The following is a 13,320-nucleotide window of genomic DNA, read 5'->3' on the forward strand; positions in this document are numbered from 1 at the left end:
ACCTATGTTTTATTACAGTTCCTGCGTTTCCAAGGACGTCAGTACCCGGATAAAGAACTATATACTCCAACCCAAGGTTCAAGTTTTTCCAGCCGAATTTCACAGACATGATGTTTCCGGGTGTGCAGGTCATAATTACATTTTAAACGGACCCATCACATTTGAAAATAAGTTGTGTGGCATGACTAAGGAAAAGGGGTCACTCAGAAATCCGTATTTTTAAGGCCAAGAAAAATCAGGCTTCCTAACTCGGAATCAGAGAAAAGCTCATTCAAATTCCCAGCAGCTGAAGCGGAAAGCCGAGCGAGATCACTCAAAAATACATCTTAAACACAAAAATGGGAAAGTGTTCAACCTTGGGAGGAGGAATAAAAAAAAAGAAAGAAAACTAGCGTTTAAGACGGAAACTACTCAAACGGAGCGAGAATCCCAATGACATGACATTTTCTCCCACGGCGACGGGAATCTGGAGGGTCTCTGCGCCGCTGGCCCGTCGCGCCGAGCACAAAAGGGCTGGGCCGCCGCGCCCCGGGAGCCCCCCTCGCGGCCCGAGCAGGCCCCGCGGGACCCCCAGGCGGGCGGGCCGGCCGGCTCCCCAGGTCGCGGCCCCGGGCGCGGCGGGCGGCGCGCAGCCCCCCAGGAGCGGGCGGCCCCCCGCAGCCCGCCGCCCCCCGCCCCCCGCCCCGGGCCGCCGAGGGGAGCCGCCGCCGCAGCGCCCCGCGGCCCCCGCCCCGCCCGGGCCCCTCCCGCGCTCCCCGCACCCGCCGGGCGCGCAAAGTTTTCCGCCGCCCCCCGCCCCCCGCCCCTCGGCTCCCGCCGGGAGGAAGGCTCACGACTCCTCACCTCCGCCCGGAACAATACCCGTCTCCCGGCAACGCGCACGCCGGGCCCGCGCCCCCTCCCCAGCCCCCTCCCCAGCCCCCTCCCCAGCCCCAGCCCCAGCCCCAGCCCCAGCCCCAGCCCCAGCCCCATCCCCGCTCGGGGCCGGCCGGGCGGGCGCGGGGCGCGGGGCGCGGGGTGCGGGGCGCGGGGCGGGCGGGGGCAGGGGGCCGGCCGAGCAGGGCCTCGGGGACGCCGGTGCGGAGCGAGGCCCGAGGGACAAAGGGACGGGAGCGGCGAGGCCGGGCGGCGCCCGCCGGGCTGGGGGCCTGCGCGGGGTCGCGGCGCCCGCCGCACAATGGCCCGCCGCCCCCGCGCGCGCGAGCCCTCACCTCATGGTGCCGGCGGCCGGGGCGCGGGGGGCGCGGAGCCGGGGCCTGTGCTCCGGGGGCGGGGACGTGGCTGGCGGGCGGCGGGCGGCGGGCGGCGGGCGGCGCGCGGCTCCTCCTCCGGCGGCCGGCGCTACACCATGGCCCCGCACAAAGCGGCGGCACCGGCCGAGCGCGGGAGACGCGGCGGAGGCTGCGAGGGCGGGGGAAGCGTCGTCCCCGCTGCGGGAGCGCCCGGCCGCCCTGGGAGGGAGCCCGCCGCCGGGCCGAGTGCAGGCGGCGCCGCTGCCGCGGAGGAGAGCCGCGAGCGCCGCGCGGGGCCGGGGAGGCGGGGCGCGCGGCCCGGGAGCACGCAGGCGCCGCCCTCGCTCCCGCCCCGCCCCCCCCTCCCCCTCCCCCTCCCTCCCCTCCCCTCCCCCTCGCCGCCCCTCCTCCTCCCCTCCCCCTCCCTCTCCCTCTCCCCCTCCCCCCGGGGCGGGGGCGGGGCGGGAGCGCCCCCGGGCCGGCCCCCGGGCCCAGCCGGCCTGCGGAGCGCGCTCGGCTGATCGGCTTTGTGGCTTCTGGCCCACCCGCCTGCGCTTCCCCGCGGCCGGGCTGCCGGGGGGCTGCGGGCGGTGCGGGGGAGCTGCGGGAGCTTGCGAGGCTGCCGGAGGTGCAGGGGGGTGCGGGGGACCGCGGGAGGCGCAGGGGGCTACGACGGCTGCGGGGAGGTGCAGAGAGTTGTGGGAGGTGCGGAAGGCTGCAGGGAGGTGCTGGGGGGTGCGGGGGCCGCGGGGGGCCGCGGGAGGGGGACGCCTAATCGCGACCCCGGGGCCGCATTGTCTCTGGGCCGGCCTGCGCGCCGCACCGGGGGCGGGTATGACCTCATCCCGAGCGGTGGGGGTGGGGGTGGGGGTGAGGGCGGGGGGGAGGGGAGTTGCCGCCGGGGTGGGGCCGGGGGCGGGGGGGGAACCCCGCGACAAGGGGGGGGGTCTAGGGTCCCGTCTTTTACTGGGTACCAGGTCACCTGCTTTGAAAGGTAACTGCGGAGTGCGGGCGCCACAAACTCGTGGAGAGCCCGGAGGGGGGGGCCGTCCTCCAAGGAGGCAGAATTGATGGTGTAGGAGGCGATCGGCCTCCAAAAGCAAATCTACTAATCAAGTAAGAATTCAGACTGGACAAGTGACAGGCATCCTGAAGTCCCGAGGAGGAGGAGGAAGGGGAGGCGGAGGGGGTCCACTGTACAAAAGGTGGCTGCGATGGAAACCACCGGGTTCCCAGTACCGCACCATCCTGTCCAAAATGGAGGACCTAGCATGACTCCAGGAACCGATTCAAAAGTTTTGGTGTGTTATTTTAAGATGGAGGTACAATTCCAACTGTAGTTCTGACACTTGAGATCATTTACACTTGCAAAAGAAAAGCCAGCAAGTGACAGTCATGCCTGGTCAATGCCCGACTCCTCTGTAATGGAACTGTGCGGCCCAGTTTTAACTATAAAAAGCTGCCTGGTTTCAGACTCCATACCGGGTGATTTTCCTTTGGGAACCTGCAGCCTCAAACCAGCAGCCCTAGAGAAGCAGTGACCTGGAGCTATGGCAGAGGACCAGGGTGGCCTCAGGTGGTGGTGGGAAGCACAAGCTCCGTGAGGCTGCTTTCACAGAGCATACTTGGAGAACACTAATTTCCACCCACGCAGCTAATTACAGCTTACCGCCACAGAGTATTGTATTCAGGGATCTCCAAGCACTGATAATACCCTGGCCAGTCAACTGTCCTTGTTGCCATATTGCAAGCAGAGACGGAGGCAGGGAGCTCCAGAACTGGATGAGTTAGTGCACTGGGCCCCGTTAGCTGCCAACTATGAGGCCCATCCTCTTGCCATAGCTACCAACTATGAAGTCCCTCCTCTTGCCATAGCTACCAACTATGAGATTCATCCTCTTACCATAGCTACCAACTATGAGGTCCATCCTCTTGCCATAACTACCAACTATGAGGTCCATCCTCTTGCCATAGCTACCAACTATGAGGTCTATCCTCTTGTCATAGCTACCAACTATGAGGTCCATCCTCTTGCCATAGCTACCAACTATGAGGTTCATCATCTTGCCATAAACACTCACCGTAATTTATGTTGTTAAAACGCGTGCCCCTCAAAGATTCGCCTCCAAATTAACCAAAGACCGTTTGCTGTGGAGGCTTTTTTCTTGGAAAAGTAATAAGACACACCGAACCATCTTGGGGGAAGTATTAATAAGACATACTCGACCACAGAGCACTCACGCCAATCTGCCTTCATCCATTCACAGCACCACAATAAATCCAGCAGAGCTTAGGTTTCAGGGAAAACTCTCACAAAGGGCCGAAAGGGGGTGGAGATTTTGCTGTAATGACTCAGACCACCTCCTGCCAGAAAATGCCTTACTGATGACTCCATAACCTACTTCTCGTTTGTGAAATTTAATCCATCCCGCACTCAGTGATCTATCACATCATCTCTATCCTAACAGCAAACATTCCAATGGTATGGGCACCAAATTAAGCAATCCGAGTGGAAAATGCTGCTCTTATTTTCTACATTTATTAAAAATGTACCGGCCAAGAATCTTGGCTGCCTACGACCATTTCCATCCTTTGGCGTGGCAGCTTGCCAGCTCGCGAGTTGGTCATACCATTGCCTTTGGATTTAGATATTGCAATGGGCGGCCTGACCTCCAAAGGTCGTTCTGTAGAAGGACAATTTGTTGCTTGTGACAAAATGTTGTTGCTTCTCATTCATATTTGGTTCAACAGTCCAAGAGGGCAAAGAAAAACTTGAGCTGGGAAATCACAGACTAATTCTGGTCACAGAGCAAACTTTGCAGAATGTGTTGCCATATAGAATAAAAGAATTTTAGAGATGGAAGGAATCTTAAGTCCCTCCCACTCATTTTTCCAAAAGCAGAAAGCGAGACCCAGAGAGGCTAAGTAAACTGCCCACTGTCACACAGCTACTTGGTGGTAGAATTTAAGCCCATGATTTCCAATGACTGCTCCTTCCACCACATCATACTACCTAACAATGGCAAAAGTAACAGTGGGGTGAGGCAGTCAGAGGTAATGCTGATTCTCTTCTCATAAACCCTGCTTTAAAATAGGCTGAGATTATGTGTTGCTCAGCGGGATGGAGAAAATGGTCCTAACTCCTCTTAAGAAGGTTGCTCTGCCAGAAGCCCAATGTCTGACCTTTATGTAGGCACCCAGATGTTTGAACGCTAAAGGAAGGCAGCAAGGCAGGAAGGAATGTCTGCTTGCTCTAATCGAAGATGAAGAGGAGACTATTCATCAAAAGAAATAGATTCTCTTCTTAACACTGAGTGTATGAACCTCCACTTCCCCACATCGAGTGATGCCCCAGCTGAACGTGACCGTAGGAGGTCTCCACACCCTATGGATTCACAGCCTGAATGTTGGTCTACACATCTGTTAGCAGTGTGCACCCAGGCATAAGATGAAACAAAACCCATGCTTCTGTCGAAGATGAATTTGCTGCAGGAGTGTTGTCAGTCTGGCTCTGAGGGTTCTCTCAGAACATGCCTTGTTTAAATTCGTCTGATAGCATCAGTGTGGGCTTGCCCTCCATTTATGGGCATGAGGAGGATGCATGACTAATGCTACTCACCAGTCAGGAAATTGGTGCTAAGGATTACAGGCAGTCTCCCCGGCACCCAAAAAAGGGTTCTCCCCTGAAAAATTAGGAGTTACCTAGGGAGGAGTGAGGAAGAGCAGGTAGTTCAGAATGAACATGATTGTACACTTTCTTCTTCCATGTATCAGTATATTTTCTTGTGTGGCAATTAGTTCACAGCGTATTTTTTGTTTATTTCTCCAAGAATGGAAAAAAATAAAATAATGTAGAACATGATATTCCAGTAGGATTCAAGATATTTTTCTTACTCATCTTTCAGCTCTAGCTGCCCATATATAATCTGGGTCCTAAAATATTATGAGAAGACATAGACGTAAGAGGAAAGTATTTGCCTCTGACATTTGCATTTTTCTCCCATTTGTCAGTTTTCTCCCTTCCAAATTAGGATTTATTTAGTTAATTTCATTTCTTCTTCCCAGAGTCTCTTCCCTTCGTGCTTCACTGTGTAAACTTGCAGAAGTTTCCCAAATCCTGAACTGTCCCACTGGAGTAACATTAATTGGTAGACATCATATTCTAGAAGATGCAATACATTATTTCCACAACATTCAGCCATGGCTGCCATTCAGAGGTGGGGGGGGGCACAGGAAAAGAATCCCAAACAGACCTCCTGCTGAGCGGGGAGCCCAATGCAGGGGCTCTGTCTCACCACCCATTAGATCATGACCTGAGCCAAAACCAAGAGTCAGAAGCCAAATTGAGCCACCCAGGTGCTATTTAAGGAATATGGCAGGTCCACTGGAGTTCTAGATAACAATCAGATCATGGTGCTTTACAGATTGGATTGAAAAGAAGCACCACCACAGTCTGGTTCTGAACTCATACACCTTATAAGATCTGCCGGTAGCTTGGGAAGAACTAGTGGTTGCCCTCTTGCATTTGCATTGGTTTACTTGTCCCATTTACTGTAATCAAACTCGAGAATACCAGTGAGTTACCTTAGGGACATTGCAATCAGGTGACAACAGACCTTGGAATCTTTCCTCAAAGGAGATCAGGAGGAAAGTTAATAAAGAAAAGATTATTTTCTGCCTAATTACAGCAGAGAAGAAAGTTACTACCACTAGGCTGTATCCTGAGCAAGCTGTCCAAAATTAATTCACACTGCTTCACACCACATTGTTTGTGGCTTTTTTCCTACCTCCAGGTTGTTGAAAAATTCATTTAAAAAAAAAAATCCCTATTATCTTTCTCTTTGAAACTCTGGCTAAGCATGGTGATCTGGTTCGAGAAATTCTAGTTCGAGAAACGATCTTTGAATCTTCATTTCCTCAGGTTTAATGTCAAAATGCAGGCTCTGGTCAAGTCTTCCTACAGTTAAAGAAAAACAGCAACCTCCACACATTGTAATGCCCTCTGGTCACTTATCATTAGTACCAACTTATGATGAGGGAAAGTGATGATGTCATATCCATTGCATCTAGAAAGATATTGGGTCCTTGGGCAAGGGAGCCCGTGGCTAAATACTTCATGTAGCAGTAAGGGAATTGAATTGCAAATCGAAAACTAAGGAAATTAAGGAGAATCATTCCCATCTCCTCTCTGTGCTAACAATACCTGCTTTATATGGAAGCTGAGATGGATAGTCTCTACATCTGAGAAAACTAATGGTTTTAGAGTCACAGGAATGTGAGAGATGAGTGTGGCTTGGTGATTGGCTCGCCAATGATGGTATTTGCTAACCCGCTAGGCACAGACATACCCCAGTTAATCCTCCTGACGTTTCCTGGGAAGTGGGTCCCATTATGGTCATCCTTGCTGTGCAGGCAGCTCATGCAAGTGAAGCAAAGGAAGGTTAAGACACTTGCCGGGAGCCACACAAGCAGTAGATGAGAAAGCCGGAAAGGCCAGTTCCACGGGCTACATCAAGCTCTGCACCTGACAGCCTCCTCTGTCCCTTCTTCTGATTAAAAAAAAGAGAGAGAGAGAAAGACTCACAAGGTCCACTTAGGAAGTAAAACTAACACATTTAAAAACAAATCAAACCAAACACTCTCAAGTCACTTACCTTTTCTTTGCTGACCCCAGGTAGCTATGACAGGAGTCCACCCAGTAAATCATGACACTCAGGTCACCCGGCTGGAAATAGACCCCTCTGTTGGGCACAGGTTTGCATTCTGAGTGCCTGGGATGGTGCCTCATGCAACAGAGGCACTCGATGAATGAGTTAAAAGTCTCCAAATGAAAGACCTCTAATAATGTTTGTTCATTTGCTTTCCAGAATAATAATAATAATGCTACTGAGAAGTGACTGGAGGTAACTCACCACTTCACCATGTCTTCACCTCTGGTGTCCCAGGCACACAACTACCAGAGGTGTACAGAGCTTGGAGGAGCAGTTTCTTAAACCAGCCTGTTGAGCCAAAGATTAATGTTGAAATGCTTGGAGCAAGCACACTGGCTAACATTTTTTGTTGAATACACGGCAATAAACAAACGAAGCCAAGCCCAAGTATGTTTTCAGAGGTCCCTAGAGAAGTGTCTACATTCTCTTTATTAATCTTCTGGTTAGTTATCTGAGAGCCTAGATAGGAAAATGCCACACGCCCTGGGTGACCCCATGCTCTCTGGAGCTTCGGTTGTTCGCAAAGGAATCAGCATGAAAGTCTTAGTCCAGGATAAGAGTTATAATCTCTGAAAAGGACTCATCTATTTCTTGAGATACCCTCCTGTGAAAGACTTTTTTTAGGATTGAAGTACTCATGAAAAATGTATCACCAATGCACATGGTTACAATAAGTCAGGGAAAGATCTAGAATGCAACCCCACTTACCATCTTAGATTCCCGTCTATGCTTTCTTATCGAACTCAGGTGGCATTTTCTATCTGTCAAGCATCTCACCATTACTTTTTCTTTACAGAGCTCCTGTTTGGGGGTGCCTAGGTGGCTCAGCCAGTTAAGAATCTGCCTTCAGGGCAGCTCTGGTGGCTCAGTGGTTTAGCGCTGCCTTCAGCTCAGGGTGTGATCCTGGAGACCCAGAATCAAGTCCCACATCGGGCTCCCTGCATGGAGCCTGCTTCTCCCTCTGCCTGTGTCTCTGCCCCCCCTTCTCTCTCTCTCTCTCTCTCTCTCTCTGTGTCTCATGAATAAATAAATAAAACCTTAAAAAAAAAAAAGAATCTGCCTTCAGCTCAGGTCATGATCTCAGGGTTGAAGATCAAGTCCCACATTGGACTCCACACTCAGCGGGGAGTCTGCTGAAGACTCTCTCTCTCCCTCTCCCTCTGCCCCTACCCTTCCCTCTAAAATAAATAATTCTTTCAAAATAAATAAATAGCTCCTGTTTTGTGTGTTTGTTGCGATGTTGCCTCCACTGAGCATCTCACTGAACTCGAGTTTACTTGGTGTCTCTCACTTACAAACAATATTTCCCTTCAAAAGTTCACAGTCTGGTCTTTTCTTCTTACTCTTCATCTTACTTTCTCTCCTATTACTAATGAGATGGTAGTCTCAATTTGCTTTATTTGAGTTATTTATATCTTCAGGCCTCTGTTTTGTGTCAAGTCTGGTTTGGTGCTCCTTTCTTATTGAATGATGCCCAAATTAAGTTAAGAAACAATTGCTGAGACAACTGGCCTGTGAGTCTTCATGTTCCCCTGGTATCCCAAGCACTGTGGTCTGTTTTATATTGAAAATTGATGTATCTAGCTAAGTCCACAGTTTATGTCAGGTTTGACTCACAGAACTTTCCAAAGTAAGTCTGTTCTATGACTGGAGGGATACAACTAGGGAAAAAAAGTTGAAGCAGTCTAGGTGTGAGCATAAATGCATAAAAGCTGTTGACACGGGGAAGTTTGATCTCTTGGTTGACTCCTGCTCATTTGGCATCAATCCATAGCATATAAGGCACTTAATCCTCTCCTAATGTTGGGGTTTCTAGTGAGAGGATGCTGAGTGGAATATAGTAACAAGGAGCCCTGATGCTGAATCTAATGCAACTACTCCACCAGTGCTATCAACTTATCAAAGAAAAGGAGCTTTTCTACTTTGGCCTTCCATCCAGATTCTTTCGTTAGGATTCTGATTGCAAATGACAGAAACCCAACTTGAAGTAGCTTAAGAAAAACAAAAAGAAATTTAGGAGTATATTTCTTTAAAAAAAAAGATTCGTTTATTTATTTTAGAGAGAGGCAGAAGGAAAGGGAGAGTTTCCAGCAGACTCCACACTGAATGCAGAGCCCGACGTCACAACCCTGAGATCATGACCTGAGCTAAAACTAAGAGTCAGTCAACTAACTACACCACCCCAGTGCCCCTAGCTGTATATTTGTTTTTCTTAAGCTACTTCAAGTTGGGTTTCTGTCATTTGCAGGCCCTTAGAGGTAACCAATTATGTGCAGATAAGATAGGAGTTCCTGAGGTCATGCACAAGAATTGCAATTTATAAGTTGAGTGATTGACATTCTTATTTCTCTCTCGGCATATTGGCCTTTCGATATCCACAAATCTTTAGTAAAATATCACTAGAATTTTCCAAACTGTTCCCAGCTGGCCCACAAGATATGAATAGTCTTTGTTGATGCTCAAGTTCAATTTGAGGGGTGGGACTAGAACCCCTCTTGGGCCATCAGGTTGGTGGCAGAGGTAGATATGAGGAAGATACTCCCTCTAATCCATCAAACTCTTCAGAATCACTCAGCATGGTTCTCAGTAAGGGACTGTTGTCTGGCCAAGGAGCCAGGCTCAAGTTCAGGCTAAAACCCATGTTTCTCTCCAATTTTAAAAAGACACTGAGATCATCCCTCAGAAGAGTTCAAGAGGGCCATTTCTCTCCAAGGAGAGGAAGCGAATATTCCTGGAGGTCTCAGAGCAAAATTTCAGATCTTGGCTTCCAGATGTACCAGGCGGCAGTCCAAGGGCATAACTGCAGGGAAGCTAGAGTATGTGAAGGATCCAAGGAGGCTCTAAGAAGCAAACTTAGAGCTCAAGACACTCAGGTCTAACGGAAGTGGACATGACAGGAGGAGGGAAGAACCACGATGGATTTGGGGGAGGACAGCCCTTTACAAATACCTGGGGCCAAGCGGTCCGCGAGAAGTCCTGGAAACCAATAGGTTATATATCAGTATATGTGTGTCCTGGCCAAAGGACCTCTCAGTGGTGGTTTTTTTTCATTAGGGGGGTCCCAAGTCACTCTCTGCTGCCTATATGGGACCTATAATGGACCTATATGAAGCACTCCCTTTTAGAAGGTTGTAATGGACTTTTACTTTAAATATATACATATATATATATATATATATATATATATATATATATATATACACACATAATTTATTCATGAGAGACACAGAGAGAAAGGCAAAGACATAGGCAGAGGGAGAAGCAGACTCCCCACATGGAGCCCAATGAGGGACTTGACCCCAGGACCCCAGGATCACTACGTGAGCCAAAAGCAGATGCTGAACCACTGAGCCAAACAGACATCCCTGGACTTTTACCTTTTAAAGGCCAGCTTGCACTTAGGGAATTATTTCTCATGTAATGAAGCCTTGGCAAAGGCAAGGATGACTGGTGTCTCAAAGAGTCAAAATCTCATCTGTCTTTCATTTTTACCCTCTGAGTATTAACTTCTTCCTCCTAGGTTGGCTTCTTCACAAGACTACAACCACAGCTGCCAGCATCTCCTGGCTCCCCTCTTTCTTGGCCATCAGAGGGACTGCTCTACTCCAACGGACTGTGGGCGGAGAAACAGTGACAAGCCCCAACTGACTTGCTTGGGTCTGTGCCTGTACACAGTCCGGCTTGAGTCCATGCATGGCTGGAGAGCCCTTCTAGAAGCAGACCCCTGCAAGGAGAGAAAGGAGGCTCCTCGAAAGAAGAGAGGGGATTTTCTCTGAATATAAAAATAAGACAGTCACAAATTCTCTGGCTTCCTTGCCAAGTTCTGCTGCTTCCCAGTGGATCACTCGTTTAAGGATTAAGATGGAAAAGAACAGAATAAAGTCCACATAATGGCATCATGGCTGTGGACCAAGTTCTGGGCAATGTCTCTCTCTCTTCGTTTTTTCTCATTTCATCTCCCTCCATATTTTACTTCTCTGTATTTCTTTTTTTTTTCTTTTAAGATTTAATTTTTAAGTAATCACTACACCTGTCGCAGGACTCAGATTCATAATTTTGTTATCAAGAGTCACATGATCTTCCAACTGAACCAGCCAGGTGCTCCTCCACATTTCTTCTCACCTGGATGTATAATAAAAATCATGAAAATAAGAATAAAAATGAAAATAAAAAGGAATCGTTTTTTAAACTTTCTTTAAACAGGGGCACTTGGGTTGCTCAGTCGGTTAAGCATCTGCCTTCGGGCTCAGGTCATGATCTCAGGGTCCTGGGACCAAGCCTCAGGCTCCCTGCTCAGTGGGGAATCTGCTTCTTCCTCTCCCTCTGGCACCCTCCACCCCCTGCCTCGTGTGCTTTCTCTTCCTTTCTCTCTCTTTCTCTCTCTCAAATAAATAAATAAAATCTTTAAAAATCTTTAAAATCTTTAAAAAATTTCTTTAAACAACAACATAAAAGGCAACCAATGGTTTTACACTTACATGCATAAATAGAGCAGAGATGCATTTTAAAAAGATAGAAAAAAATAAAAATGACCTTTCAAACAGGTACAAGGTGATGTGTGAACCCTTAAATTATTTCTAATTCTACTGGAGTTTGTGAATACCCCCATTAACATCTAGTTGAGTTGCTTTTTGCTACTGTGCAGAAAAAGGGCTTTGTATTATATTAGCTGCTGAATTTTACCGTAAAATCTCTTCCTTTGGTTAGTTGGGTGGAACAGGAGGTCCTTTCTATATTTGTTTCTGTCTGTGTCTATTTGGGTTATTTTAAGACATCAATCCATAATTAAACAGACCAAGAGGGAGGACACCTGGGTGGCTCAGTGGCTGAGCACCTGCCTTCAGCCCAGAACGTGATCCTGGAGTCGTGGGATCAAGTCCCACATCGGGCTCCCTGCATGGAGCTTGCTTCTTCCTCTGCCTATATCTCTGCCTTCTCTCTCTCTCTCTCTCTCTCTGTGTCTCTCATGAATAAATAAATAAATAAATAAATAAATAAATAAATAAATAAATAAAATCTTAAAGAAGAAAGCCTCAGATCAACTACTGTGTTTTTAGTTTATTTCATCCACCATCGTAGTTCAATGTATGATTTTTAAATAAAATTTATTGTGGTACCACTTATATAAAATAAAATGCACCTACCTCAAGTGTATATTTTTTCAGTGAGTTTGGGCAAATTGATGTGCCATGTGACCACCAGTGCAATCAGGAAGTAGGAAAAAGTTCATCACCTGAAAAAGCTCTTTCGTAACTCTTCCTAGTTCCCTTCTCCACCGACAGCCCCAGGCAATCACCAGTCAGTTTTGTGTCATCAAAGATTAGATTTGATTTTTCTAGAGCTTCATATAAATGTAATCATGCAGTATGAACTCTTAGGTAGACTTCTTTTACTCAATAAGATGTATTTGCTATTTCTCTGTGTTGTTATGTATATCATATGTATATCAGTACACCTTTCCCTTTTTTTGCTGAGTGGTATTCTATTGTGTGGATATACCACAATTTGTTTATCCATTTATCTGTTGATAGACATTTGGGTTGTTTCCAGTTTTTAAGCTATTTTGCAAATAGCTGATATGAACAGTCATATACAAGTTTTTGTGTAGATGTATGTTTTCATTTCTCTTGGATAAATATTTCAATTTGGAATGGCTGGATTATCTGGTTAGCATATATTTAACTTTACAGAAAACTGCCAAGCTGGTTTCCAAATTGTTGTACCAGTTTACCATCCCACCAGCAGTATATGAGAGTTCCAGTTGCTCCACATCCTGACAACACTTAGTATGGTCAGCCTTTTTAATTTTAACCATTCTGATGGATATGTAGTGCTATCTCATTGTGGTTTTAATTTGCATTTCCCTGGTGACTAATGATGTTGAGTGTCTGTTCGTGTGCTTATTGACCATCTGTATATCCTCTCTGTTCCTCATTATTACCACTCTTCCATGTTTAGGGTTTCCTGTCTAGAATGTAAATTGGTAATTGAACTCTACCATAAATCACTGATCATATCCTCACTGAACGTATAAGCCTTCCATGGAGCCCTATTTGCTCAGAATACAGTTCACACTTCCATAGTAGTCAATGGTTTTACCAGTTGAGTCCCATAAGATTTTTTAAGACCAATTCCCTGTCATTTTTCTTCCTTATCTTTTCTCCCTGCCCCTGTGTCCCCCACATTTGCATCTTAGATGTTGACCGCTCCCTAACTCTGCCATATATGCTTATGGGGCTGTGGCTTTCTCATGCCATATAATCTACCTGGGAGCCCTTCACTGGGTGACCCAGGTAGATTGAATTCTTCATGTGAATTCATAAATTCATTCTTTAAGGCCCAGCTCAAAAGTCTTCTCTTTTGGGAAGCCTCCTCAA

The 13,320-nt window shown here is 48.1% G+C and overlaps 1 protein-coding gene and 1 long non-coding RNA gene across 18 annotated transcripts in view; one reads left to right on the top strand and one right to left on the bottom strand.

The window, feature by feature from the left end:
- ENAH (ENAH actin regulator) overlaps nucleotides 1-7,170 on the bottom strand; it is a 145,303-nt gene extending 138,133 nt beyond the window's left edge. For 3 of the 17 annotated variants that reach the window (XM_072830176.1, XM_072830173.1, XM_072830174.1), the window contains exon 1: nucleotides 6,887-7,039. In XM_072830176.1, coding sequence (XP_072686277.1) covers nucleotides 6,887-7,020 — 134 coding nt within the window. In that variant the 5' untranslated portion in view covers nucleotides 7,021-7,039. Of the gene's footprint in view, nucleotides 1-2; nucleotides 450-1,211; nucleotides 1,567-2,901; nucleotides 3,084-6,886; nucleotides 7,081-7,144 lie in introns of those variants that run through there. The other 14 variants (XM_072830162.1, XM_072830163.1, XM_072830177.1 and 11 more) reach the window with 11 other exon arrangements.
- Nucleotides 2,167-8,061, top strand: LOC140635462 (uncharacterized). The gene is made up of 3 exons (XR_012032780.1): nucleotides 2,167-2,348; nucleotides 7,100-7,330; nucleotides 7,740-8,061. It is a non-coding gene; the product is annotated as an uncharacterized lncRNA (long non-coding RNA).
- The last annotated feature ends 5,259 nt before the right edge of the window (nucleotides 8,062-13,320 follow it).

Source organism: Canis lupus, chromosome 6 (genome assembly GCF_048164855.1).
Source record: "Canis lupus baileyi chromosome 6, mCanLup2.hap1, whole genome shotgun sequence".
Taxonomy (NCBI): Eukaryota; Metazoa; Chordata; class Mammalia; order Carnivora; family Canidae; genus Canis; species Canis lupus.